The sequence below is a fragment of the Schistocerca cancellata genome, chromosome 2 (genome assembly GCF_023864275.1).
Source record: "Schistocerca cancellata isolate TAMUIC-IGC-003103 chromosome 2, iqSchCanc2.1, whole genome shotgun sequence".
Classification (NCBI taxonomy): Eukaryota; Metazoa; Arthropoda; class Insecta; order Orthoptera; family Acrididae; genus Schistocerca; species Schistocerca cancellata.
The window spans coordinates 232,474,962-232,501,125 of record NC_064627.1 but is presented as its reverse complement, the minus strand read 5'-3'; the positions used below and the strand labels follow the sequence as shown (position 1 = coordinate 232,501,125).

Genomic DNA, 26,164 nt, shown 5'->3' with positions numbered 1-26,164 from the left:
CGTGTGGCCACAACACTATTTTCAAATGGCAATATGTCGTACACAATGTAACCAGTTACCCCGCCCATGCATCTTGGGCATAGCGTGACATGAAACTGTCTGTTTGGCAACCCTCGCTCTATCCTGCCCTTTCCCCATTGGCCAAAAAGAATCAAGCTCCCCCTCCCTCTTCTACTACTGGAGCGACTGCACAGGCCTTGTCATTCAAGGTCTGTGCACCTTAGTGAAAGGATCATCACCAGCAGAGTTATCCTACTTAAGGAATGGCGGCACATATTACCATAATTAACGAGGAAGACTCTTTGACGTTTCAGCGTGTGGCTGAATTACTAAATTAGCCTATAGCACAATATAGTGGTTGATATTAACGTAATTTAAGAGGTAAGAGCCGGCTGCGGTGGTCTAGCGGTTCTAGGCGCTCAGTCCGGAGCCGCGGGACTGCTCCGGTCGCAGGTTCGAATCCTGCCTCGGGCATGGATGTGTGTGATGTCCTTAGGTTAGTTAGGTTTAAGTAGTTCTAAGTTCTAGGGGATTGATGACCATAGATGTTAAGTCCCATAGTGCTCAGAGCCATTTGAACTATTTTTTAAGAGGTAAGAGAGTTTAACATAACAAATGTATGGCTGAATTACCACGTTTTAATGACATTATAGCATATTCTGCACAAATGGCGGAAAACATAAGTTCTCTAGGCGAACTGTGCACAGATTGTTATTCTGCTTAAAAATCGTAGCCAGTACTACAATAATTAATGGTCAAAAATGATTGCCTTCAAAGCCTCCTCGGGTTTGCTGTCTAACCCAGAAATCAAAGTGATTCAATATTTCGGCGATCCAGCCGTTCGCCTTCTTCAGGAGAACGCTGCTGCTTCTGAGTCCTGCTGGAAATTGATACCAAGGCTGCAAATCGTCGTCCAGTATAGACCTCCGTAGCGTACACGGCACATGCGCTGCCCTCCAAGAAAGGGCTGCTGGTGCCGCCCTTAATAGAATACCAGCGGAAACGATATATCGCACTCAAAGACTATTTTCAACCACTCGGGCTGGCCGCCAAAGAACACACTGTTTCCATGCAGGATAGCACAGGGTTCCACGCTCTACAATATGTTAACCAGCTTGACTGCTAACCTAATTTCAGTTCTTCTTTATAAACACTGTTCCAAAAACTAGAAGTGTCGACAGCTATTACAGTGTCGCCAAATTCCATTACATGTCCTTTGTTTAAGCAGTGTTCTACTACCACCGATTTTTCTGTCTGGTGTAGCCTCGTATGACGGCGATATTCCACGCACCTGTTGTGAACTGTACGCATCGAACAGCCGATGGTATGCTTTCCCACAATGATACAGAATTTTATGTACACCAGGCTTCCTAAGCCCCGTCATCTTTCACAGAGCCGAGTAGTGCCCTTATCTTGGAAGGTGGACGGAACACACTTTTAATGTGAAAATTCCTTAAAATCCTTCCAATCTTAAACGATATGCCCCAGCGTAAGAAATAAAGGCCACAGATCTATGGTCATCTTGGATGGTTAAAACTCCATAGCCCGACGAATCGTCTGCTCTGAGTATTCTTTTTTCCTCATAAACAGCCATCAAATGTGCTAGTTCTTGGGTTAAACTGTCCGAGTCGGAAATGGCACATGTTCGGCGTTCCATAGTCCTAAGGGCCCCCTCAATGATGGATGGCAACTCTTAGCATGCAGATACCGATCGGTGTGTGTGCTTTTGGTGAAAACTATGTCCCAGGATACCATTTTGTTTCTTGTAAACCACGACTTTTAAAAACGGAAGCCTCCCATTTTCAACCTCCATGGTAAGTTTAATGCTGGGATGAAGAGAGTTGACGTGGTCCAAAAATCTGTTGAGAGCATCAGAGGCCAGACGAAGAAGGTAACATCTCATTTCCACACAGGCTTAACATCTCATTTCCCCACAGGTCTAGAATGGGAATGGATAGATAAAAACTTAATTAAAAAGCTAACTAAACATTGAAGTGGAGACCAGTTCGTAACTGCCCACGGGCGACCTAGCTGGTGTATTGGATGACAGGTGACATTTCCGCTTTCTGGAATATAGCGCCATATCGTTTCTTCTCTTGAGAATCCGTGGCAGATAACTCGCGTCTGCGCTGCTGCAACGTACAGAGCAGAGACCGATAGTGGAAGCTCGTCCTATGACCGCTAAAACGATACGGTAGTCGGGAAAGGCGAAAACACTCACGTGCCGGCAGCAGCTGCGATTGCGTTCAGACAATAACCGCCGGAGGCAGCGGCTCGATAATACAGGCAGGATGCACCAGTCAGAGTACAAATCAACAGCAGAGGAGAATACAGTCAGACTTAAAAATACGATATAAATATTTTCACTACGTACCTCTAATTACCGAAAATGTAAATGACGATGGAGTAACAATCGACACACATGACATTCCTAAATTTACACAGTAAACATTTGCCACAACCATTGATGGTATAGACGAACACTTTATTTAAAAACAAACGACAAGTGTGTGGTGCAGACCTACACACAATCGTATCGACACTCTGTTCGTATTGTATTTTCTCGAAGGTTGGGCTAAAAAAAAGTGCCGTTCTTTTACATACGATCATGAGAATACTGCATGAAAGTCAGCAACTGAATGAGAGAGGCGTTGTGCGCTATGGAGAGGTATTTTGTTCGATAGGAGGGTGTGGGGTACGTCACTATTTTTCCACGTCTCATTTCGTCCGCACTTGAAGTGGACGGTCCGTTGTGACACTTTGTCGTTATCGACATTGCTCGGCGAGAATCTAGGTGCAATGCTGGATACGCTTTGACGTCCATACACATTAACATCTTGATGTTTATTTCGTTACCCAGTTACCCTCTTCCCCCCTCCGTCAAAAAGACGAATACATATATCATCATAAACAAGGAAACTCATAGGAATGGCATTCAAGCGAAAAAGAAAAATAAAATATTCTCATGCAAAATCTATGTTAATTTCTGCATATACGTTTGCACACAGAAAACAACTCATCCGCTCCATACGGGACCATGCATCTTCTTCTAATCCATTCTTCTGGATGACTTCACCGAGATACCTGAAATTCTTAACTCGTCCGATTTTTCCCAGATTGGTGATCATCCACTCAGGTCCATCACAGATGTTCGTCATATATTTTGTCTTTTGAATAGAGATCTGGAGTCCAACTTTTTCAGCAATTTCTGACAGATTGTTGATCTAGTTGACTGCTGACTCTATGTAGTTAGCAAAAATGGCCAGGTCATCCGCAAAGGCCAAGCAGTCAATGTACACCCCATTGTTCTTAGGACCAAGTTCTCATGATATTATTACGAAAAACAACAGAACTTTTTTAAATCCAACTTGGCAAGAGTGTCAGATTGACGAGCAAAAAGTGCCGATATGACTGTGTGGTGGGACTGCATTCCTCATTTGTTTTTAAATAAAGTCCTTGTCTATTCCATCCGATTGCTGTGGTAAATGTTTACTGTGTAAATTTAGCGATGTCATGTGAGTCGATTTTTCTCCTCCGATATTTACATTCTTGGTAATTAAAGACACGTAGTAAAAAAAAAAATACTTAGTCTGACAGTATTATCCTCTGCTACTGGTGCATTCTGCCTGTCTTATTGAGCCTCTGCTTGCGGCGGTTAGTGTCTCACACGCGATCACAGCTGCTGTCGGCACGTGAATGTTTTAGGCCTTGACCGGCTACGATATCACAGGACGAGCTTTCTCTACTTCTCTCTGCTCTGGATGCTGCAGCAGCGCAGACGCGAGTTATCTGCCAGGGATTGTAATGAGCAGAAAGGATATGGCTCCATGTTCCAGAATGCGGCAGTGTTTCCTCAGTCATCCACGATACCAGGTAGCCGTGCGGTCTGAGGCGCTTGCCGCGGCTCTCACCGTCGGAGCTTCAAGTCCTCCCTCGGGCATGGGTGTGCGTGTTGTCCTTAGTATAAGTTAGTTTAAGTTAGAGTAAGTAGTGTGTAAGCCTAGGGACCGATGACCTCAGCGGTTTGGTCCCACAGGAACTCACCACAAACCACCACCACACCAGGTGGGTCGCGCGTAGAAGGCCACATGCGGGGATCCACCTCTCAATTTTTAGTTAGTTTTGTTAGTAAAGTGCTTATATATACTGTTCCCATCCTACGCCTAAGGAGAAATTGATTACAGTGTAAATTTAGCAAAGTGTAGAGGACTACATACTTGGATTTTTTCCATCATTATTATTTACAACTATACTGTTAACCCATAGTGCAAGACGTCTCTGAGGCATCCCTACAGTGACATCACACACTAAGAATGCAGGGATATGTAGGCTTGGAATGTATTTGTTGCAGTGTATTATTTCTTTAACGCGGAAAATGGGTCCATTTCATAAAAAAATGCACTGTCTAGTTGTTTAACGCGTATCGACGTAATTTGTTTAAATATTGCGCTGTGCTAATGCGTCAGTCTCGTATTTGTATGTGTGTCTTTGGAATACTGAGGAAGGATCGACAGAATTGTAAATAGCTATAAAGGGATTTGGTCCTACGTCAGTGTGCTTGCAGATGGTACAACTAGGAGTGTATTTGCTGTTAAATACTGCATTGCTGAAATTGTTTAATGCGGAATATCGATGTATTTGCTAAAATAATACAAAATGGTAATTATTAAACATTATAAATTGCGTATTTACATATATCTTAGACTGGAAATGTTGGTATTAGGGGGAAAATAGATAAAATAAATGTAAGTTCAGTGAGAGGTGGACTCCTTATGCCATTATTTTTAACACACTATGACATCACACATTACTAATGAAAGGACGTGTTCCTTGTAGCAATAGTTTATTTGTTGCCCTGTCTCGTACTAAAACTGACTATTTCTGGGAACAATACACTAAAATTGTAAATAGCAACGGTAGTTTGAATGCTTACAGGAAATGCCGAGTACTTTGCCAGAAGGGACATATTTAGGATCATTAATTACGGTAATTTTAGCTACCCGTGATCTAGGGGTAGCGTCTTTGATTAATTATAAAAACGTCTTCGGTCCCGGGTTCGAAACCCTCCACTGCTTAAATTTCGATTAACATTCAGCATTGGCGGCCGAAGTCTTCCGGCATAGGAAGTCACCCTCATTCCGCCAACGGCCTTGTCAAAGAAGGCGGAAGAGCAGACAGAGGTTCAGGACAGTCTCTTCTCCTTGGGGTGGGAAACTGATTCTAAAGGAGGAAGAATCAGCAATGATCAACGGCATGGGGATGTAGAAGGCAAGGGAAACCCGCGCATTAAAGACACATAACGTGTATCCACACGACATGTGAGCTGTAAATGAAAAAGCGTCATTATCATCTCTCCATTGGCAAAAGATTCCGGAATAGTTCCCCATTCGAATCTCCGGGAGTGGACTGCCAAAGGGGAGGTGGCCGTGAGAAAAAGATTGAATAACCAACGAGAGGATGTTCTGCGACTCGGGGGGTGTAACGTCAGAAGCTTGAACGTGGTAGGGAAGATAGAAAATCTGAAAAGGAAAATGCAGAAGTTCAATCCAGACACAGTAAGGGTCCGTGAAATGAAATGGAAAGAAGACAACGATTTCTGGTCGGAAGAGTACAGAATAATATCAACAGCAGCAGAAAATGATACAACGGGAGTCGGATTCGTTATGAATAGGAAGATAGGGCAGAGAGTGTGTTATTGTGAACAGTTCGGTCATAGTGCTGTTCTCATCAGAATCGACAGCGAACCAGCGCCGAATAAGATAGTTCAGATATACATGCCGACGTCGCAAGCTGAAAACGAAGGGACAGCATATTGAAAGATTAGTACAGTACGTAAAGGGGGATGAAAATGAAATAGTCGTGGGGGCTGAAATGCAGTTGTATGGGAAGCAGCAAATGAAAAGGTTTCGGGAGAAAATGGGCTTGGGACAAGGAATGAGAGAGGAGAAAGACTAACTGAGGTCTGCAATAGATTCCAGCTAGTAATAGCGAATACTCTTTCAAGAACCACAAGAGGAGGAGGTACACTCGGAAAACGCCGGGAAATTCGGGAAGATTTCAGTTAGATTACATCATGTTCAGACAGAGATTCCGAAATCAGATACTAGATTGTAAGGCGTACCCAGGAGCAGATACAGACTTAGATCATAGTGTAGTAGTGATGGAGAGTTGGCTGAACTTTAAGACATTGGTCAGGAAGAATCAATACGCAACGAACTGGGATACGGAAATACTACGGAATGACAAGATACGATTGAAATTCTTTAAGGCTATAGATACAGCAGTAAGGAATAGCTCAGTAGGCAGAACGGTTGAAAAGGAATGGACATATCTGAAAAGGGTAATCACGGAAGTTGGAAAGAAAAACATAGGCACAAAAAAGACAACTGCAAAGAAACCTCGGGTAACAGAAAAAATACTTTAGTTAATCGATAAAAAGAGGAACTACAAAAATGTTCAAGGAAATTCAGAAACACAGAAATACACGTCGCTGAGGAATGAAATAAACAGGAAGTGCAGGGAAGCTAATACGAAATGTCTGCATGAAACACCTGAAGAAATCGAAAAAGAAATGACTGTTGGAAACAAGGACTGACTCGGCGTATAGGAAAGCGGCCTCAAGGAGAGGGAAGGTTTGTCTTATGTGATACAAGAATAAACAGGAGTCAATTTAGAAAAGATAGGGGATCCAGTGTTAAAATCAGAATTTTAGGGAGCTTTGGAGGACTTAAGATCAAATAAGGCAGAAGGGGTAGGTAACATTCCATCAGAATTTCTGAAATAAATGGGAGAAGTGACAATACAACGGCAATTCACGTTGGTGTGTAGAATGTGTGAGTCTGGCGATATAAGTCTGACTTTCAGAAAAATATTATCCACACAATTCCGAAGACACCAAGAGCTGACAAGTGCGAGAATTACCGCACAATCAGCTTATCAGACCATGCATCCAATTTGCTGACAAGTATTACATACATCAGAATGGAAAAGAAAATTGAAGCTGTGTTAGATGACGAAAAGTTTGAGTTTAGGAAAGATACAGGAACCAGAGAGGCAATTCTGACTTTGCAGCTGATGATAGAAGCAAGACTAAAGAAAAATCAAGACACATTCATACAAATTGTCGACCTGGCAAAAGTGTTCGAAAGTGCAAAATGGTGCAAGATATTCGAAATTCTGAGAAAAGTAGGGGTAAGCTATAGGGAAAGACGAGTAATATACAATACGTACAAGAGCCGAAAGGGAATAATAAGATTGGACGACCAAGAACGAAGTGCTCGGTTTAAAAAGACGGTAAGATAAGGATGTAGACTTTCGCCCATACTATTCGGACTAAAAGGAAGGTTCAGGAGCGGGATTAAAATTCAAGGTAAAAGGATATCAATGACACGATTCGCTGATGACATCGCTATGCTAAGTGAAAGTGAAGAATAATTACATGATGTGCTGAACGGAATGAACAATCTAATGAGTACAGAATATGGACTGAGAGTAAATCGAAGAAAGACGAAAGAAATTAGAAGTAGCAGAAATGGGCATAGCGAGAAACTTAACATCAGAATTGATGCTCACGAATAGATGAAGTTAAGAAACTATCGAGGCACCAAAATAACCAATGATTGACGGATCAAGGAGGATATCAAAAGCAGACTAGCAATGGCAAAGAGGGCATTCCTGGCCAAGAGAAGTCCATTAGTATCAAACATAGGCCTTAATTTGAGGAAGAAATTTCTGAGAATGTATGTTTGGAGCACAGTATTGTACGACAGTAAACATGGACTGTGGGAAAACCGGAACAGAAGAGAATCGAAGCACTTGAGATGTGGTGCTTCAGACGGATGTTGAAAATTAGGTGGACTGATAAGGTAAGGAATTAGGAGGTTTTGCGCAGAATCTGAGAGGAAAGTAATATGTGTTGAAACACTGACTAGGAGAAGGGACAGAATGATAGGACATCTGTTTAGACATCAGGGGATGACTTCCATGGAACTAAAGAGAGCTGTAGGGGGCAAAAACTGTAGAGGAAGACAGAGATTGGAATACATCCAGCAAATAATTGAGGACGTACATTGCAAGTGCTACTCTGAGATGAAGATGTTGACACAGGAGAGGGAATGGTTCAAATGGCTCTGAGCACTATGGGACTTAACATCTATGGTCATCAGTCCCCTAGAACTTAGAACTACTTAAACCTAACTAACCTAAGGACTTCACACATATCCATGCCCGAGGCAGGATTCGAACCTGCGACCGTAGCGGTCACGCGGTTCCAGACTGAAGCGCCTAGAACCGCAATGCCACACCGGCCGGCGGAGAGGGAATCGTGGCGGGCCAGTCAGAAGACAAAAAATTGACTGCCATTTTTAAGTAACACAGTTCGCCTGGGGGGGGGGGGGGGGGTGGCTAATATTCTCCACAACTTTTACAGAATATGTCATGATGTCACTAAGTTATAGAAAATCAGCCACAAATTGTAATGTCAAAGTCTCTTACCTCTTAAATTACGTTAATAATAACCAAAATTTTGCAGAATATGCCACGAGGCCATTAATTTACCGTAATGCCGGCACACACTGTAGTGTTGAAGTGCCTTACCTCGAAAATTATGGTAATATTTGCCACAATTTTTAAATACTATAACTTTGTTACTGATGGTACGCCCACTACAACATACTGAGATCCAGTGACGATGATCACGCAATTGCTCTACAAATAAAAGGTGGAGAAGGAGTGGCCCAGAGAGGGCGGGAGAGTGGGAATATTTCCGGCCAGTTTTATGTCACACAATTGTCCAGGATGCATGGGTGGGTTATCATGATGATGTACCAATGTACCAGATACATTTACTTCAAGTGCATGGGACGGGCGGAGGCCTCCAAATTACCTTGAAGATAACAGGCCCAATTGCCTCGGGTGTAACGTGACACCAGAAGTGAACCTGGATCGTTATCAGGGCTCATTCCGGTACAGATACCATGCTATGGAACGCTTAATTCTGCTGCAAGTCGGTGTTTTACCACACTCTTTCAGACGTTCGTGGTTATGTCTGCGCGAAAGTGTCTCAGCCTTGAATTGGACTAGGCTCCCTTCATGACTATTTTGAGTGACTCCCGTACATCATTTGACTTAACTCCATGTAATTTTTTCATATGGGATTGTGTCAAATATAGTGTGTTTCTGCCTCCACTGCCACCTAATTGGGAAAAGTTGCATAGAAGGATAATCTATGCAGTGGATGATATCGATCTTAACGTGTATAACACGTGTATGGCAACAGCCTGGCTATGGTATTGGTGTTTGCCGTTTCATAAAAGGCGACCATGTTGACCACCTGTGATGTCGGTTAATAACTTGGAGAGGTGCTCTGAACGTTGATTTGTGTCTATTTCCTGCATTTCAGTTTTCATGCAGTCGTCTTCTGCAAGCTGGAAGTATTTATGAATATACAATGAGGGCTTTCGCGATCGAATGTCATAGCTGTTCCTGTATCTTCCGGGCTGTACGGTTGTGGTCGCAGAATCTTTTCGGTTTCTGACGATTCGTCCAGAGCTTCGCCGGACATCTTCGGAGGTGCTCCTGGAGACGCTGAATCTTGCCAAATGACAATACGGACGTTAAAGAGCGACATAATTACTGTGAAAGTTTACATGTGATCAGCAGAGATAACTTTGTCGGAGATAAAACGACTATCTAATGATAAAAACTTATATGCCGATTCTGCAGAGGCTCTGTCTATGCATGATTGAGTTTCATGGCGTCCTCTTTTCTGTTCAAATAAACACTATTGTTGTACATTTCGATGACTTATCTACATAGTCGTGGATAATCGTTTGTCGTAGTAGATAAAGTTTCGGTTTCGCAAAAGTGGACTTCATTATTTCCTAACTGAAGAGCATGTTGTGCTACAGCTGATTTTTCTGTTTTCTCTAATCGGCGAAGACCTTTACGTTATTTCAGTCTTGTATTAATGCTTGTCTTAGGAGTTAAAACTTAGACCTTTCCACACGAATATGGAATTTTACACTGCTGACAGAGGAGGGCGTTTGTCCTCTACAGATCATAGCGCTTGGCAAATTTTCTTAGGTGGTCTAAAAACCCCGATGTGATATCATGTTTCTGTAAAAATTTTGTCGACCTGATCAGCTACTTTTTTGATAAAAGAGAAATCGTGTTCTTCCATCGCTGTGTGGACGGTGGCTCTGAGGAATCGATAGGTAAGCTTTTATCCTTGACAGTCGACAATCGATAGTGAAGTTTTATCTCTGACATAGGTTATCTGTGATGATCACGTGTAAACTAGTCCACGCCCTCTTTACACAGTATTTACGTCGCTCACCGACGCCCGAATAGTTAGTCGACAAGATTCAGCGCCGCTAGGATCACCACCGAAGATGTCCGGCACACCTCTGGACGAAACGTCATGATCCAAAAAGTTTCTTCGACCAAGGGGCGTACAGCCCCGAAGACTCATCAGCAACTACTTGTTGGCTAATACTGTAATTTCATCAGAACTGTAGAGATGACTTATTGTGCCTAAATTGTGGGCTGAGGCATAACAAACGTGGCATGTCAAATGGTCGACTGTGATAAGGATGGCGGCAGTGAAGATGACTATGATGATGATGAAGACGATGATGATAATAACGATGATGGTGACAACAACGACAATGACATTTTCACTCTGCAGCGGAGTGTGCGCTGATATGAAACTTCCTGGCAGATTAAAACTGTGTGCCCGACCGAGACTCGAACTCGGGACCTTTGCCTTTTGCGGGCTAGTGCTCTAACAAACTGAGCTACCCAAGCACGACTCACGCCCCGTCCGCACAGCTTTACTTCCGCTAGTACCACGTCCCCTACCTTCCAAACTTTACAGAAACTCTCCTGCGAACCTTGCAGGACTAGCACTTCTGAAAGAAAGGATATGCGGAGACATGGCTTAGCCACAGCCTGGGGATGTTTCCAGAATGACATTTTCACTCTGCAGCGGAGTGTGCGCTGATATGAAACTTCATGGCAGATTAAAACTGTGTGCCGGACCGAGACTTGAACTCGGGACCTTTGCCTTCGCGGGCAAGTGCTCTAACCAACTGAGCTACCCAAGCACGACTCACGCCCCGTCCTCACAGCTTTACTTCCGCCAGTACCTCGTCTCCTACCTTCCAAACTTTACAGAAGCTCTCCTGCGAACCTTGCAGGACAAGCACTCCTGGTTAGAGCACTTGCCTGCGAAAGGCAAAGGTCCCGAGTTCGAGTCTCGGTCCGGCGCACATTTTTCATCTGCCAGGAAGTTTAACAACGACAATGACGATAGTAGCGAATTTCTAGCTGAGGTTAGAAGTAATAGCAGACAGGATATCTTAGAACCTTTCTACCATCAAATCTGCGGTCAAAGAGTGGTAGTGCCATACGTACCGATGAAGGTGATAAGCCCAATGTAGAGGCCGATGCTGCGGCCCGCCAGGATGAAGTCGTCGTCGCCGTCACCTTTCCGCCGGCTGCCGGCCCAGATTCCGACCGCCAGCACCAGCAGGTAGAATACCAGTATGCCCGCGATGCCCGCCACGAACACCGCCATCTTGCCGCCTGTGACAACCCAGGAAAAGCACAGATGAATTTAGTTCTTAGCGTACCTTTAACAGGACACACAGAAATGTTGGAGGAAAACCAATATCATCCGTAATTGCCACAAAATGAAAATACAGCTAATTTTGTGAAGAGACGTCGCACCAGACTGAAAAAGTCACAGTGTAATGTGCCTCATCTATGACTGATGGTCCTTGGTCGCGACTGTTCTTGTGTCTTAGCATGTTGTTATAATTTTGGGTTAATGACTAGTTTGAAATGATATACACATACTGTGTTTATTAGCACACCTATTATTATGATTTACTATGAAAAACAGTCTTGATCCCAATTCATTTAGTATGGTGACTGGTTTCGACCACTACTGTGGTCATCTTCAGACCAATGAGTAAGAACCTCCTTCTGCTAGAGAATCTCTAGTGATTCTCTAGCACTGTATAGAAAGACAGAGATTGGAATACATCCAGCAATACATTGCAAGTGCTACTCTGAGATGAAGAGGTTGGCACAGGAGAGAGATCCATGGCAGGCCAAATCAGACCAGTCAGAAAACTCAAAAAAAATTGGCTACCATTTTTAAGTAACACAGTTCGCCTATGGGGCTAATGTTTTCCACTACTTTTACAGAATATGCTATGATGTCACTAAATTGTAGAAAATCAGCCACAAATTGTAATGTGAAAGTCTCTTACCCCTTAAATTACGTTAATAGTAACCAAAATTTTGCAGAATATGCCACGAGGCCATTAATGTATTGTAATACCGCCACACACCGTAATGTTAAAGTGTCTTACCTCGGAAGTTATGGTAATATTTGTAACCATTTTTAAGTAGTATAACTCTGCTACTGATGGTACTCTCACTACAACATACTGATATCCAATGACGATGGTCACGCAATTGCTCTACAAATGAAAGGGGGATAAGGAGTGGCCCGAAGAGGGCGGGAGAGTGGGAAGGTTTCCGGCCAGTTTTATGTCACACAATTGTCCAGGATGCATGGGTGGGTTATCATGATGATGTACCAGATAGTGGTTCTCTAGCAGAAGGCGGTTCATACTCATTGGTCTGAAGATGACCACAGTAGTGGTAGAAACCGGTCACCATACTGAATAAATTGTGATCATGACTGTTTTTAATAGTAAATATTTGTAACATATTTATCACTGTCACTCCCATAATGTATTCAAAAGTAATTATTATTATGATGATTAGCTTATCTAGGGAACTAACACATTACTTTTGCGCTGCCGATGGTTTGCTTGGTGCGGCTAGGTACAATTAAGACACCTCCCTCTGTTAGCAACTAGCGCAGAAAGCATATCAAGTCACACGGCTGAGTGGAGTTACGTTAGGGGCTGCCTGCTGATGCATCGAGTACTGCTGCCGATGTGCCGAAATAGTTACCTCATACTGTCGTAGAGCAGAGGGCCCAGGAGTGTCAATGTGAAATGATCGTATGGCACTGACGCCCTGGAGTGCCCACCTGGGGGAATTAGGCCGCCGAGCTACAAGTCTTTTCAGCTGACGCCACACTGGGCGACTTGCCCTTTCGATGATGATGAAATGCCGATAGCACAACACTCACTCCCCGAGCGGGAATCGAACGTGGGCTCGCTGAGTGGAAGTCAGACGCGCTGGCCACTCAGGTAAGGGAACCGACACCAAAAGTGTAGGAAGATCGATGTAGCACAGAAGCAAAGAAACCACGGTCTGAATGAGCTGATTACTTTACTTCTAAGCCACGGACTTATTATGATAAGTGTGGCGGAAACTGGTGCTTCAGTAAAACAAGGACGAGCCAGTGCCATATAAATATTCCTCATATCCAAACAGAGGTTTGCAGTCTTCCGGCGACCAGCTCCAGAGGGGACTTGTGACAGTTCACAGTCTACACGGTTAAAAGTCTGCAAGCCTCCTCCTCCAGACTTAGCCACTGCTAGCTGCTCACTGGTCCGACACCTTGGACTCAGCACTCTTCAACTGGTGGGCACGTGGAGCGCCTACACACGCTCTCAGCGTGAATCACAGCTGCTGGGGCAGTTTGTACGGTCCTCTTATCAGTGGAGAAGCATTTGTGTGGACACAGCGGTAGCTTAGTGTAGCCCGAGTACGGAGAACCTTGCGTGGTAAAGCATTCCCCAGTGACGTTGTGTCAGACGCTGATGTGGGTCATTGGTGTTGTTACACCGCTAGCGAGGCGGCCCATCAGTAGCTCAGAGGCTGGGCTCAGGCACAGGTGGCGCTTACTGGCAGCCATCCATTGTGAAGAGACGGAGGCACTCAGGTACGAACCCGAGACCTGTGTTCGGATGACAGCGGCTTGGCATGTGGGGGTGAACCGGTATCACAACGGAAGCCTAGAAGATAACTGTTCACGATGCGTTGTCTCGCCAATTCGAGCGACTTTCCTATGAACCGCCACTACATATACATGTTGCAGCTGCACAAGTCGCTTACGAAGCATGCCGTAATGACACTAGTTCCTGTAATCGTCTCGGCGGGCGAACGACAGTGTCCATTGAACACAGACGCTAACGCTGATTTGGCGAACTGCCGCAGGAGGCCCACTTTACGGCATCGAGGTCATCTCACTAGACTTGAGTCTCTTCTCGAGATCATCTGATGTCACGAGAGCGGAGCCACCCGTTATTAAAGAGAGTGGATAGTACTGCGTCGTTAGTAGAGAAGCAGCGACATTGGGTCAGTCAACAGACTTCAGTTAGTTTGGATGAGCACGAGTGACTGGATGTCATCTACCAAATTCATCAGAAATACACTCCTGGAAATTGAAATAAGAACACCGTGAATTCATTGTCCCAGGAAGGGGAAACTTTATTGACACATTCCTGGGGTCAGATACATCACATGATCACACTGACAGAACCACAGGCACATAGACACAGGCAACAGAGCATGCACAATGTCGGCACTAGTACAGTGTATATCCACCTTTCGCAGCAATGCAGGCTGCTATTCTCCCATGGAGACGATCGTAGAGATGCTGGATGTAGTCCTGTGGAACGGCTTGCCATGCCATTTCCACCTGGCGCCTCAGTTGGACCAGCGTTCGTGCTGGACGTGCAGACCGCGTGAGACGACGCTTCATCCAGTTCCAAACATGCTCGATGGGGGACAGATCCGGAGATCTTGCTGGCCAGGGTAGTTGACTTACACCTTCTAGAGCACGTTGGGTGGCACGGGATACATGCGGACGTGCATTGTCCTGTTGGAACAGCAAGTTCCCTTGCCGGTCTAGGAATGGTAGAACGATGGGTTCGATGACGGTTTGGATGTACCGTGCACTATTCAGTGTCCCCTCGACGATCACCAGTGGTGTACGGCCAGTGTAGGAGATCGCTCCCCACACCATGATGCCGGGTGTTGGCCCTGTGTGCCTCGGTCGTATGCAGTCCTGATTGTGGCGCTCACCTGCACGGCGCCAAACACGCATACGACCATCATTGGCACCAAGGCAGAAGCGACTCTCATCGCTGAAGACGACACGTCTCCATTCGTCCCTCCATTCACGCCTGTCGCGACACCACTGGAGGCGGGCTGCACGATGTTGGGGCGTGAGCGGAAGACGGCCTAACGGTGTGCGGGACCGTAGCCCAGCTTCATGGAGACGGTTGCGAATGGTCCTCGCCGATACCCCAGGAGCAACAATGTCCCTAATTTGCTGGGAAGTGGAGGTGCGGTCCCCTACGGCACTGCGTAGGATCCTACGGTCTTGGCGTGCATCCGTGCGTCGCTGCGGTCCGGTCCCAGGTCGACGGACACGTGCACCTTCCGCCGACCACTGGCGACAACATCGATGTACTGTGGAGACCTCACGCCCCACGTGTTGAGCAATTCTGCGGTACGTCCACCCGGCCTCCCGCATACCCACTATACGCCCTCGCTCAAAGTCCGTCAACTGCACATACGGTTCACGTCCACGCTGTCGCGGCATGCTACCAGTGTTAAAGACTGCGATGGAGCTCCGTATGCCACGGCAAACTGGCTGACACTGACGGCGGTGGTGCACAAATGCTGCGCAGCTAGCGCCATTCGACGGCCAACACCGCGGTTCCTGGTGTGTCCGCTGTGCCGTGCGTGTGACCATTGCTTGTACAGCCCTCTCGCAGTGTCCGGAGCAAGTATGGTTGGTCTGACACACTTGTGTCAATGTGTTCTTTTTTCCATTTCCAGGAGTGTATTTCAACCCTTCCAAATCTCCCCATGTGGACTGTTAGCGAACTGATCGTGAAGTGGAATGCCAAGGACCAACCACAGTTCAACCAAGACCAGGCACACTCAATGTGCTGGCGGACAGGGTCCGCTGAGCATCGCGGATGGTGGATGTAAAATATCACGTGAAATCAGCAGAAGGACTGACTCATGAGTTCCAAAGTGATAACAGCACTCCAGCTAGCACAGTGACTGCGCGTATTGAGTTAAAAAGCCTAGGGTAAAAGGATCGAGCAGCTCCTCATAGGCCACACTTGTCTATAGTCAAGGCTAAGCGACGCTTGAGGTGGTCTACGGCGCGACGTCGCAGGACAACGGATGACTGCCAGCGAGTGTTTTAAAGTTATGAATCATGTGGAAATCTGGAGCAGTCTGGTGGAAGGGTTTGAGTTTGACGAATTCCTAGAAAACGTTGCCTGCCATCATGTGTAGGACCAAAAGTGAAGTACGGTGGAGGTGGTGTTGCGATATGGGGATGTCCGGGTGTTTTCCGTGGTCATGGTGTGGTCCCCCCATTGTACTTAAGAAAAGGCAAAATTCTGTGGGATATTAACATATTTTACAGCATTGTGTACCGCTTGCATTAGAGCAAAGGTCCCGAGTTCGAGTCTCGGTCGGGCACACAGTTTTAATCTGCCAGGAAGTTTCATATCAGCGCACACTCCGATGTAGAGTGAAAATCTCATTCTGGAAACATCCCCCAGGCTGTGACTAAGCCATGTCTCCGCTATATCCTTTCTTTCAGGAGTGCTAGTTCTGCAAGTTTCGCAGGAGAGCTTCTGTAAAGTTTGGAAGGTAGGAGACGAGATACTGGCAGAAGTAAAACTGTGAGTACCGGGCGTGAGTCGTGCTTCGGTAGCTCAGATGGTAGAGCACTTGCCCGCGAAAGGCAAAGGTCCCGAGTTCGAGTCTCGGTCGGGCACACAGTTTTAATCTGCCAGGAAGTTTCATTAGAGCAACAGTTCACAGACGTTCGAGTCTCGGTCGGGCACACAGTTTTAATCTGCCAGGAAGTTTCATTAGAGCAACAGTTCGCAGACGATTATTGTTCGTGAGAGGATGAGAATGCTCCCTGTGATAGAAGAGCATCCGTCAGGCAATGGGTTGTGGTTCAAATAATGGCTCTGAGCACTATGGGACTTTACATCTGAGGTCATCAGTCCCCTAGAACATAGAACTACTTAAACCTAACTAACCTTAGGACATCACACACACCTATGCCCGAGGCAGGATTCCAACCTACGACCGTAGCGGTCGCGCAGTTCCAGACTGAAGTGCCTAGAACCGCTCGGCCACACCGGCCGGCAATGAGTTGTGGACAATAACATTACTGTAATAGGCTGACCTGCCCAGTCATGATCTGAACCCAGTGGAACAGCTTCGGGATGAGCTAGAACGTCGAATTCGCTCCAGACACCAACCTACAGCGGGCCGATGTGGCCGAGCGGTTCTAGGAGCCTCAGTCCGGAACCATGCGGCTGCTACGGTCGAAGGTTCGGACTTTGCCTTAGCTTGGATGTGTGTGATGTCCTTAGGTTAGATAGGTTTAAGTAGTTCTAAGTTTAGGGGACTTATGACCTCAGATGTTAAGTCGCATAGTACTTAGAGTCATTTTAACCATTTGAACCCAACCTATAACATCACTACGTTCTCTAGCTTCGGCATTCGAGGAAGAACGTGCTGCTATTCCTCCCCAGACATTCAGACATTTGACTGAAAGTCTCCACAGCAGGTTCAAGCCAACCCGTCCTATAGGCGAAAGGCGGACACAACAAATATTAATATCCACTGTAGATGTCTGTATGCTTTTGATCGCATAGTGTATGTCTATGGACAGACATTCCTAGGTGACTGGTGATTGTAAAGGGTCCCAATGACACCTCTGTGATGACGAGATCAAACGGTATCAGACTCTCCTATTAATGCATTCGACGTTGCATTTTTTTCTGTTTTTATGTTGAGAGATGGCGTCCAGACTTTGCACCAAGTACTGTTCACCTACAAGTCTGCCGAATCGTGGAAATGAATCACTGTTGAACATGAGATACCTTCATGCATCTGTTCAACCGACATCGCCTGTGCAGGCGAGCACCTTGCTGTATGCTTCCGCTCTGGGCACACTTTGCTTCTATGAGCTGCCCTTCTACACCGACGAAGCCCACGAGAAAGACCGCGGCGCATACTTCAAGAAGGTAGGCCCGAGCGCTCGCTCGCTCGCTCAGCAGTATACAAAATGCGTTTCTAAACCTGTTAACTCGCAACAGGGTGTGTACGTACTAACGAGAACTCCATCTTCTACTAGAATCTACTTTTATGAAGTCTTACCGATTGCTAGTCGTGCAACGAAACTTAAGATCAATTCGCGACATAAATGGTATAGCGGCTTGTTTATAGGATTTACTCTCGTCTGCTTAACAGTCCTCATGTCGTACAAGATGTGGTGCCTTATGGAACAGATAATCATTTTGGCATGATTTTAATTTTATTGTCCCCCAGTACAGTTGTAAAAAATTATCAGTAGACTTATGAACTTCCTATCATTGTAACAGTAAGACTCCTTAACAGTGATTTCCAGTAGAAGATGCGATTCTCGTTTGTACTTAGACACCCAGTTACGACTTAATAGCCGTAAAAACGCAGTTTGTCTGCTTAGTTGAGCGAGCTCGGCCTGCCTTCGTGACGCACACGCAGCAGCCTGCCTTTTTCGTGGGCCCCGCTACACCGAGTACAAGACAAGGTCCTGCTTGCCATAGCGCGCCTCGTCCAGGGCCATTTGGCAGCGCGGCTGACGCAGTGTTCTCTTGTCACTGGGTCAACGGCATTGCTTTGTCATTGGCGTCATTGCCTTCTCACCTGCACGACTCCGGAGTTCTGAACACAGCACCTTCCTGGCCAGGTGTGTACTGCTGATTTTCTGCGGCTGCTGGCTTCCAGGCCAACGACGCGGCTATTGTAAAGTGAGTAATAAATGAATGGTGTTACAATGCTTTTTGTTTGATATCTCGATAGGCGTCTACCAGGCAGCCACTCACAACTCCAGTGTACCCCGCGCTGGGTAATGGACTACCAGGACCATGACCGCGACATACTGAGCTCCATCACACACAATAGCGGCCGACCAACCCAGTCGCTATAGTACATACATCACAGGTTAGCAAACACATTCACTTGAAGAGGTACTTGACAACAACAACTATTTCCAGTCACTTTTTCTACACCATCCCGATGACAACACATCAAAATATTTAATTCCGTATGCTTTGCACCTAAAAGTTATTCAGTTCAGTCATTACCTATGGACTGAATACTATTAAATAAATGACCGATGCAGAACTATTCATTTCTAATGATACGTAGTTATTCACATCCTGATAACGGAGCAAAGCATTACTCAGAGAAGTTCATAAACATATTAACTCGTAAGTCAACTGGCTCCATGATGTTAGTGAACTGAATGACCCCCACAGAACTTACTGCATCTTTGTCCAACATTCGCATTTATTGGAGAGAATATGAATAATTATTAAAATTCGTTATTAAGTGTTAATTTATAACAAGAAACTATCAAAATTACTGGACATGGAATCGCAATGAGCCAAGCCGTAATCTGCTTTAACTATGGATTGGATAAATGGTAAATTAACAAAACTTTAGGCACCATATTATCAATAATATGTATACCACCGCAGGGATTTCCAGCTCCCATCAAAAACTGCTAAAATAGGTAGTTTTCTAGGTCGAATAATTAGCAAACTAACCATGCAAACTAACCATGGTCATTTTTGTGATCAGAAAAATTAGAGTTACAAAATTAAGTAAATTTTGCAAATAATTACGAGTTGTAAGTGGTACACTCTGGAATGATTTAGACTGAGTGAACTTGAATGTTGAACAAAATGTTGCACACATATAAGAGCTCCAAAAAATTGAATTCAGTCTCTTGGCGCTCTCTGCTGTTAGCTGACATTTTGCTTCTGAAACGTTCCTTCAAAATTCAGTATCTGAAGAGTAGCCCCAACTCCAAATTTTCTGAGTCCTTTATAACTTCCATGATCTACAACATCAATAGCAAACGGGTTTTCCAGGAATGAAAACAAAAGTGGTCATATCACACATCTGTCACTTATTTCTCAGCGCTGTTAGACTTTTATGTATATAATCTCCCGTTCTCTACAAAATTTCAGGAGCGGTTTCAGCAGTTTTATTGCAAAGGTCTTTCTTTCTAAAACAGTTATGTGTTGTAGGAAGCTATACACTTACTGCGCTATGTTAGCAGTAAATTTCCCTCTCTCTTGTAATAATATGTTTACCATTTGTAAATACTGGACAGTATCTTACTTCTAACGATTGTGTGCAGCGTTATCAAGGCAAGACAACGATCGTGCGAAACCGTTTCCACTCTTTTCTTTCCCGCGCCTCAGAAATCTGTAGATAACGGTCCCAAGCTTTGTTCACACGGTCTTCGTTTTCTTTTCATTACTTCTGGAAGTCCTATGATACAGCCTACTGATAAACAAATTAATAGCTTACAGAATACCACACCAGCTGATTACAATGAAGACTAATTACACGTAAGTTAGTAAGTTATTGGGGACAACAGAGAAAAGTAGCGTGGGAAGGATGGCAGTCACGTACCGTGGGATCACAGTAGTATGTACACTGAAGCGCCAAAGAAACTGGTATGGGCATGCGTATTCAAATACAGGGGTATGTAGATAGGCATAATACGGCGCTGCAGTGGGCAGCGCCTATATAAGACAAGTGTCTAGGGCAGTTCTTAGATCGGCTACTGCTGCTACAGAGGCAGATTATCAATATTTAAGTGAGTTTGAACGTGGTGTTGTAGTCGACGCAAGAGCGATGGAACACAGCATCTTCGAGGTAGCGGTGAAGTGGGGATTTTACCGTACAACCATTTCACGAATGTACTGTGAATAACAGGAATCCGATAAAACATCACATCTCCGACATCACTGCGGCCGGGAAAAGATCCTGCAAGAACGGGACCAACGATGACTGAAGAGAATCGTTCAACGTGACAGAAACGCAACCTTTCTGGAAATTACTGCAGATTTCCATGCTGGGCCGTCAACAAGTGTCAGCGTGCGAACCATTCAACGAAACATAATCGATATGGGCTTTCGTAATCGAAGACCCACTCGAGTACCCTTGATGACTGCACGACACAAAGCTTTACGCCTCGCCTGGGTCAGTCAACACCGACATTGGACTGTTGATGACTGGAAAAATGTTGCCTGGTCGGATGAGTCTCGTTTCAAATTGTATCGAGCCGAGAGACGTCTACGAGTATGGAGATAACCTCATGAATCCATGGTCTCTGCATGTCAGCAGGGGGCTGTTCAAGCTGGCGGAGGCTCTGTAATGGTGTGGGACGTGTGCAGTTGGAATGATATAGGACCCCTGATACGTCTAGATACGACTCTGACATGTGACACGTACGTAAGCTTCCTGTCTGATCACCTGCATCATGTCCTTTGTGCAATCCGACGGACTTGGCTAATTCCAACAGGACAAAGTGACATCCCACACGTGCAGAATTGCTACAGAGTGGATCCAGGAACACTCTTCTGAGTTTAATCACTTCCGCTGTCCACCAAACTCCCCAGACATGAACAATATTGAGCATATCTGAGATGCCGTGCTGTTCAGAAGAGGTTTCCACCCCCTTGTACTCTTACGGATTTATGGACAGCCCTGTAGGATTCATGGTGTCAATTCCCTCCAACACTACTTCAGTCGAGTCCATGCCACGTCGTGTTGCAGCACGTCTGCGTGCTCACGGTGGCCCTACACGATATTAGGCAGGTGTACCAGTTTCTTTGACTCTTCAGTGTGGCTCACTTAAGAAACTTTAATCCTATCAGTTTTTTGTAATGGATGGGAAAGCATAACAGATACGTCCAGTAGTACGAGGGGCGTTCAATAAGTAACGCAACGCATTTTTTTCACGGCCTGTTTTGAGTAAAATAATGCGGAATTTGTTGTGGGACATCGTGGAATATTCTCGCTTCAGCCACTATAGTTTTATGACGTTCCGATAGGCGCTATACGCAGCCTTCAAAGTGGCATATACAGGGTTTTTCCCTGAAAGAGTGAAAAAATGTAACAGGAGATAAAGAATGCCCCACTGAACAATCTGAGGTACGGAACCTGGGGTCGGCGAAGCCAACTTAAGGGGGTATGAAAGTAAACTTGTCTGCCACTTTGTCTAGCATTAGTATTTTACAGCTTCTTTGCAGCTAACGCGCGTACAAGTTTACACCTATTTTGCTGTTGATTTACGTGTACATTCTTTGTTTCCTGCAAAGAAATAAGGAATAGACAGAATTGTAGCAACCTGTGATGTGATTCTAAACATACCAGGGATATTTGTGAAGGTGCGTCAGAATCATGTTAGCACTGAGGTTGATGGGTGCTACTTTCAGCACATTTTATAAGATTCAGTACAAATGGTACTCATTGTGTCAATGATAGTAACTGAGTAAATAAAAAAGTACACAGTGATGTGATTTTATTCCTATTATCTCCTTAAGCTGTCTTTTCCGACTCCAGTTTCCCTAACCTCAATTTTTTCTGTGTAGCATCCTCTATGTCCTATTAAATTTTTGCACGCTCTTATGGAAACCCACTGTATAATGAAGGTTCATTCCAAGCAGAGAGCTGTTATTTTTTGGCGGAAAACCAGAGCATCGCAAATATTCATAGGCGAATGGAGAATGTGTACAGAGAGCTGCCAGTGAACAAAAACATGGTGAGTCGTTGAGCGAGGCGTCTGTCATCATCGCAACAAGGTCGCGCAAACCTGTACGATCTCCCACGTGCCGGTGAGCTGTACACAGCTGTGACTCCTGCGATGCTGGAACGTGCAGCCACTAATTCGAATGGATCGACGCATCAGAATCAGACACCTCGCTGTACAAATGGACTGGTACTCTGAAGCGGTTATTGTAGTTGATGTCCTCTCTCGTGGAGAAACGATTCATTTTGATTGCATTCTGCTACCCGCAGGATATTGAAAAAATGACTTCGGCGTGTTAGTCGCCATAAAAATGGAAGCTAACTTTGTCCTTGTCCATGACAACGCAAGGTTCAAATGGCTCTGAGCACTATGGGACTTAACTTCTGAGGTCATCAGTCCCCTAGAACTTAGAACTACTTAAACCTAACTAACCTAAGGACATCACACACATCCAAGCCCGAGGCAGGATTCGAACCTGCGACCGTAGCGGTCACGCGGTTCCAGACTGTAGCGCCTAGAACCGCTCGGCCACCCCGGCCGGCTGACAACGCAAGGCCTCGAACAAGTCTGCACACCCGAGAGGAGCTCACAAGTCTTCATTGGACTGTTCTTCCTCGTCCACCTTACAGCCCATGTATTTGGACCAGCGAGGGGTGCACTCCGCGGGAAGCAGTACGTGGATGAGGTTATTGATGCAGCGAGACGTTGGCTCCCACGTCGACCAGTATATGATGATGATGAAGTCCCATACTCCTTGACAGAGCGTAGGGGACGATGCGGAAGACCCGCACCGCTGTACTAGGCAAGGTCCTAGCGGAGGTGGTTTGCCATTGCCTTCCTCCGACCGTAATGGGGATGAATGATGATGATGAAGACGACACAACAACACCCAGTCATCTCGAGGCAAGTGGAAATCACTGACTCCGACAGGAATCGAACCCGGGACCCCGTGGTCGGGAAGCGAGAACGCTACCGCGAGACCACGAGCTGCGGACCAGTATATAAGATGAAGAAAAATTCTCACGCTCGGACTTCGCAGCGCGATTCCTCACATACTGGCAATGCCAAAATGTCTGTCACAAAATTTCGTTCTGCGCATATTTCGGGCAGTAAATTGACGTTAAAGATTGACAATCTGGCGACACTGTAATCACGTGTATGCTAACTACATCTGCCTAGAGATGGAGCTGTGGTGTGTAGCTTGTGCAGTGGATAGCTTTTCTGGGTTAGCATGCAGGAGGTAGAGGGTTCGATTCTGGATCGAGGCTTACTTGTTTTTATTTGCTAAAAGTAGTCTACGTGGTACAGTATCTGGCGTCTTAATCGTCATACAGCGATTACAGTGGGTCTTCTATAGCACATTTGCAGTTACGTACTACGAACACAGAAATTGAAGTACTGTCGTTCACATTGATCAGATTTTAAAGAAGTCTTTTGGACGTCATGAACTCGAACTCTTTCTCCACATCACATCTATTAGATACCAGACCTGCTTCCTTTGTACCCTCTCCCACTGGTCCCATCGAAATTCTTTGCAAAGCACGTTGCTAGCCCTGTTGGTGAAGTAAGGGCCTTACAAAATATAAAATACCCGAATGTGGAAAGATTTAAAGTTGGTATTAATCGATGGGATCATTGAGGGAGGATACACACATAACAAGTTTGTAATCTAGTAGACGCAGTAGTGCGAAACAATTCACGTCCACAAAGTGCAAAAGGTTTCTTCGAAAGCTGAACAATGAAAACCATTTTATTTCCATATGTTTTCATAGTAAATAACTGCAAATGTTCTGCAGAAGACCTACTGTAATCACTGTATGACGACTAAGACGCCATATACGGTATCACTCAGACTACTTTTAGCAAATAAAAACAAATAATCCTCAACCCAGAATCGATCCCTCGACCTCCTGCATGCTAACCGAAAACGCTATCCACCACATCGACCACACAGCACTACTGCTGTGTCCTGGCAAGTTTTTACTGTACACGTGATTGCGGTGTTGCCACATTGCCGGTCTTTAACGTCCAGTTACTGCGCGAAATATGCGCAGGACGAAATTTTGTGCGAGACATTTTTGTATTGCCAGTATGTGAGGAATTGCGCTGCGAAGGCCGAGCGCGCGAATTTTTCTTCACTCTGTATAGGACCTTCCCGTAAGGTGTCGTAAGGGCGTTGCATTGAGCGGAGAATGTGTTGACAAATAAGTGTTTGTAGCCAAAAGAGTGGGGAGTGATACACTGTATTGGATACCTGAATAAAACCAATTTGCTTTCAGGAAGAAAGTGTGGCACTACATACTGAACGCCCATCGTACAATGACGAATTTGAATGCGATTCTAATGCTGTAAACGCTTTATCTGTGATGCGTCTACTTTGAATGCTATATGCACCAAATTATGCTGAATATGCAAATTTTCGTAAATTAATAACAGTGTAAACAGTCAACAACGCTTGAGAACTCAAATGAAAGTCAGTCTCAAGTGCTTCCATTTGAACTATTAACTTATGCTATGCACAATCGCAGACAGCCTCCAGAGGCTGCAGAACAAACATACTTATTAGAAACAATTTTCGGAACACAGTATATTTAAAAAAAAAAAGGTGTTGTGACCTGCTTGCATTTCAAAGCTATTGAGTAGAATTCTTGCTGCTGCAATTTTATTAGTTAAGCAATTGGCATAAATCGTAAACAGAGTACGATATGTAAAATCTGATTGCGCCAGTGAAAGCAGCAGCCCAAAAAACAAATGAAAATTAAATTAATAAATGACAGTATGGAATAGATTAAAAACCATTCTTATGCATTATGTTTATAGTACATGTTTCCTTTGCTATTGTTTTTGTAAATGTGTGATCAATGATTTTAGACCGATCTTCATCATAAAGTTACAATCGACTCACTGAGGTGGGACTGTGATAAATATTTGCGTTGGATTAGAATCTCTCTCATTGGTCTGTTTCTAAGAAAGGAGGAAAAGTGTGGTTTAAGGAGGAGCTGAAAACTGTGAATAGATAGTAAAAAATAAAATGCTAAGCTTTTATTGGGAGTGCTAAATACGTTGGTTTATAAGCTGTGTGACTGGCCTGTTTCCAGAAAAGTGCTGTGGGTTACGAAATGGAAGGAGGGCAAAGGTCATAGCTTAAGAAGCGGAAAGGTGAGAGGACGGAAGAGGAGAGGGTAGGGGGCTTGACATAGAAAAGTATGTAGATTAGGGGAGATGTGCAGCATGACGAAGTTATTGATAAAAAGTCACTGCTGCATTCCTATTTTGGAGGAGCCTTTCGTACGGATGAGGGCGCATCCAGACATGACCATCGACTGATATAGCAAGAAACGTGAGTCATCTGACCAGACGGCAAGGTTCCGTCGATCCACAGTATAACCTCGCTGGCAGCGGTAATTGACGATGTTGTTCGGAAAACTTAGAGAACATAGTGGTTGTCTGCTGCGGGCTCTGGGATGAACAGTATGCTCTGGACTACGTGCTTCGAAGCACTTGTGCCTCTACCAGCGTCGCCTCCTCCTTATCCTGTTCTAAAGAGCGGGAAAGCATTGAACTTCCGCAATCTGCGATGAGGCG

General features: G+C 45.0%; 1 protein-coding gene across 1 annotated transcript in view; it reads right to left on the bottom strand.

Annotated features, from left to right (window-relative positions):
• LOC126152666 (high-affinity choline transporter 1-like) overlaps window positions 1-26,164 on the bottom strand; it is a 472,314-nt gene that overhangs the window by 321,183 nt on the left and 124,967 nt on the right. Inside the window, exon 2 of the mRNA XM_049916021.1 lies at window positions 11,416-11,586. Coding sequence (XP_049771978.1) covers window positions 11,416-11,578 — 163 coding nt within the window. The 5' untranslated portion in view covers window positions 11,579-11,586. The remainder of the gene's footprint in view (window positions 1-11,415; window positions 11,587-26,164) is intronic.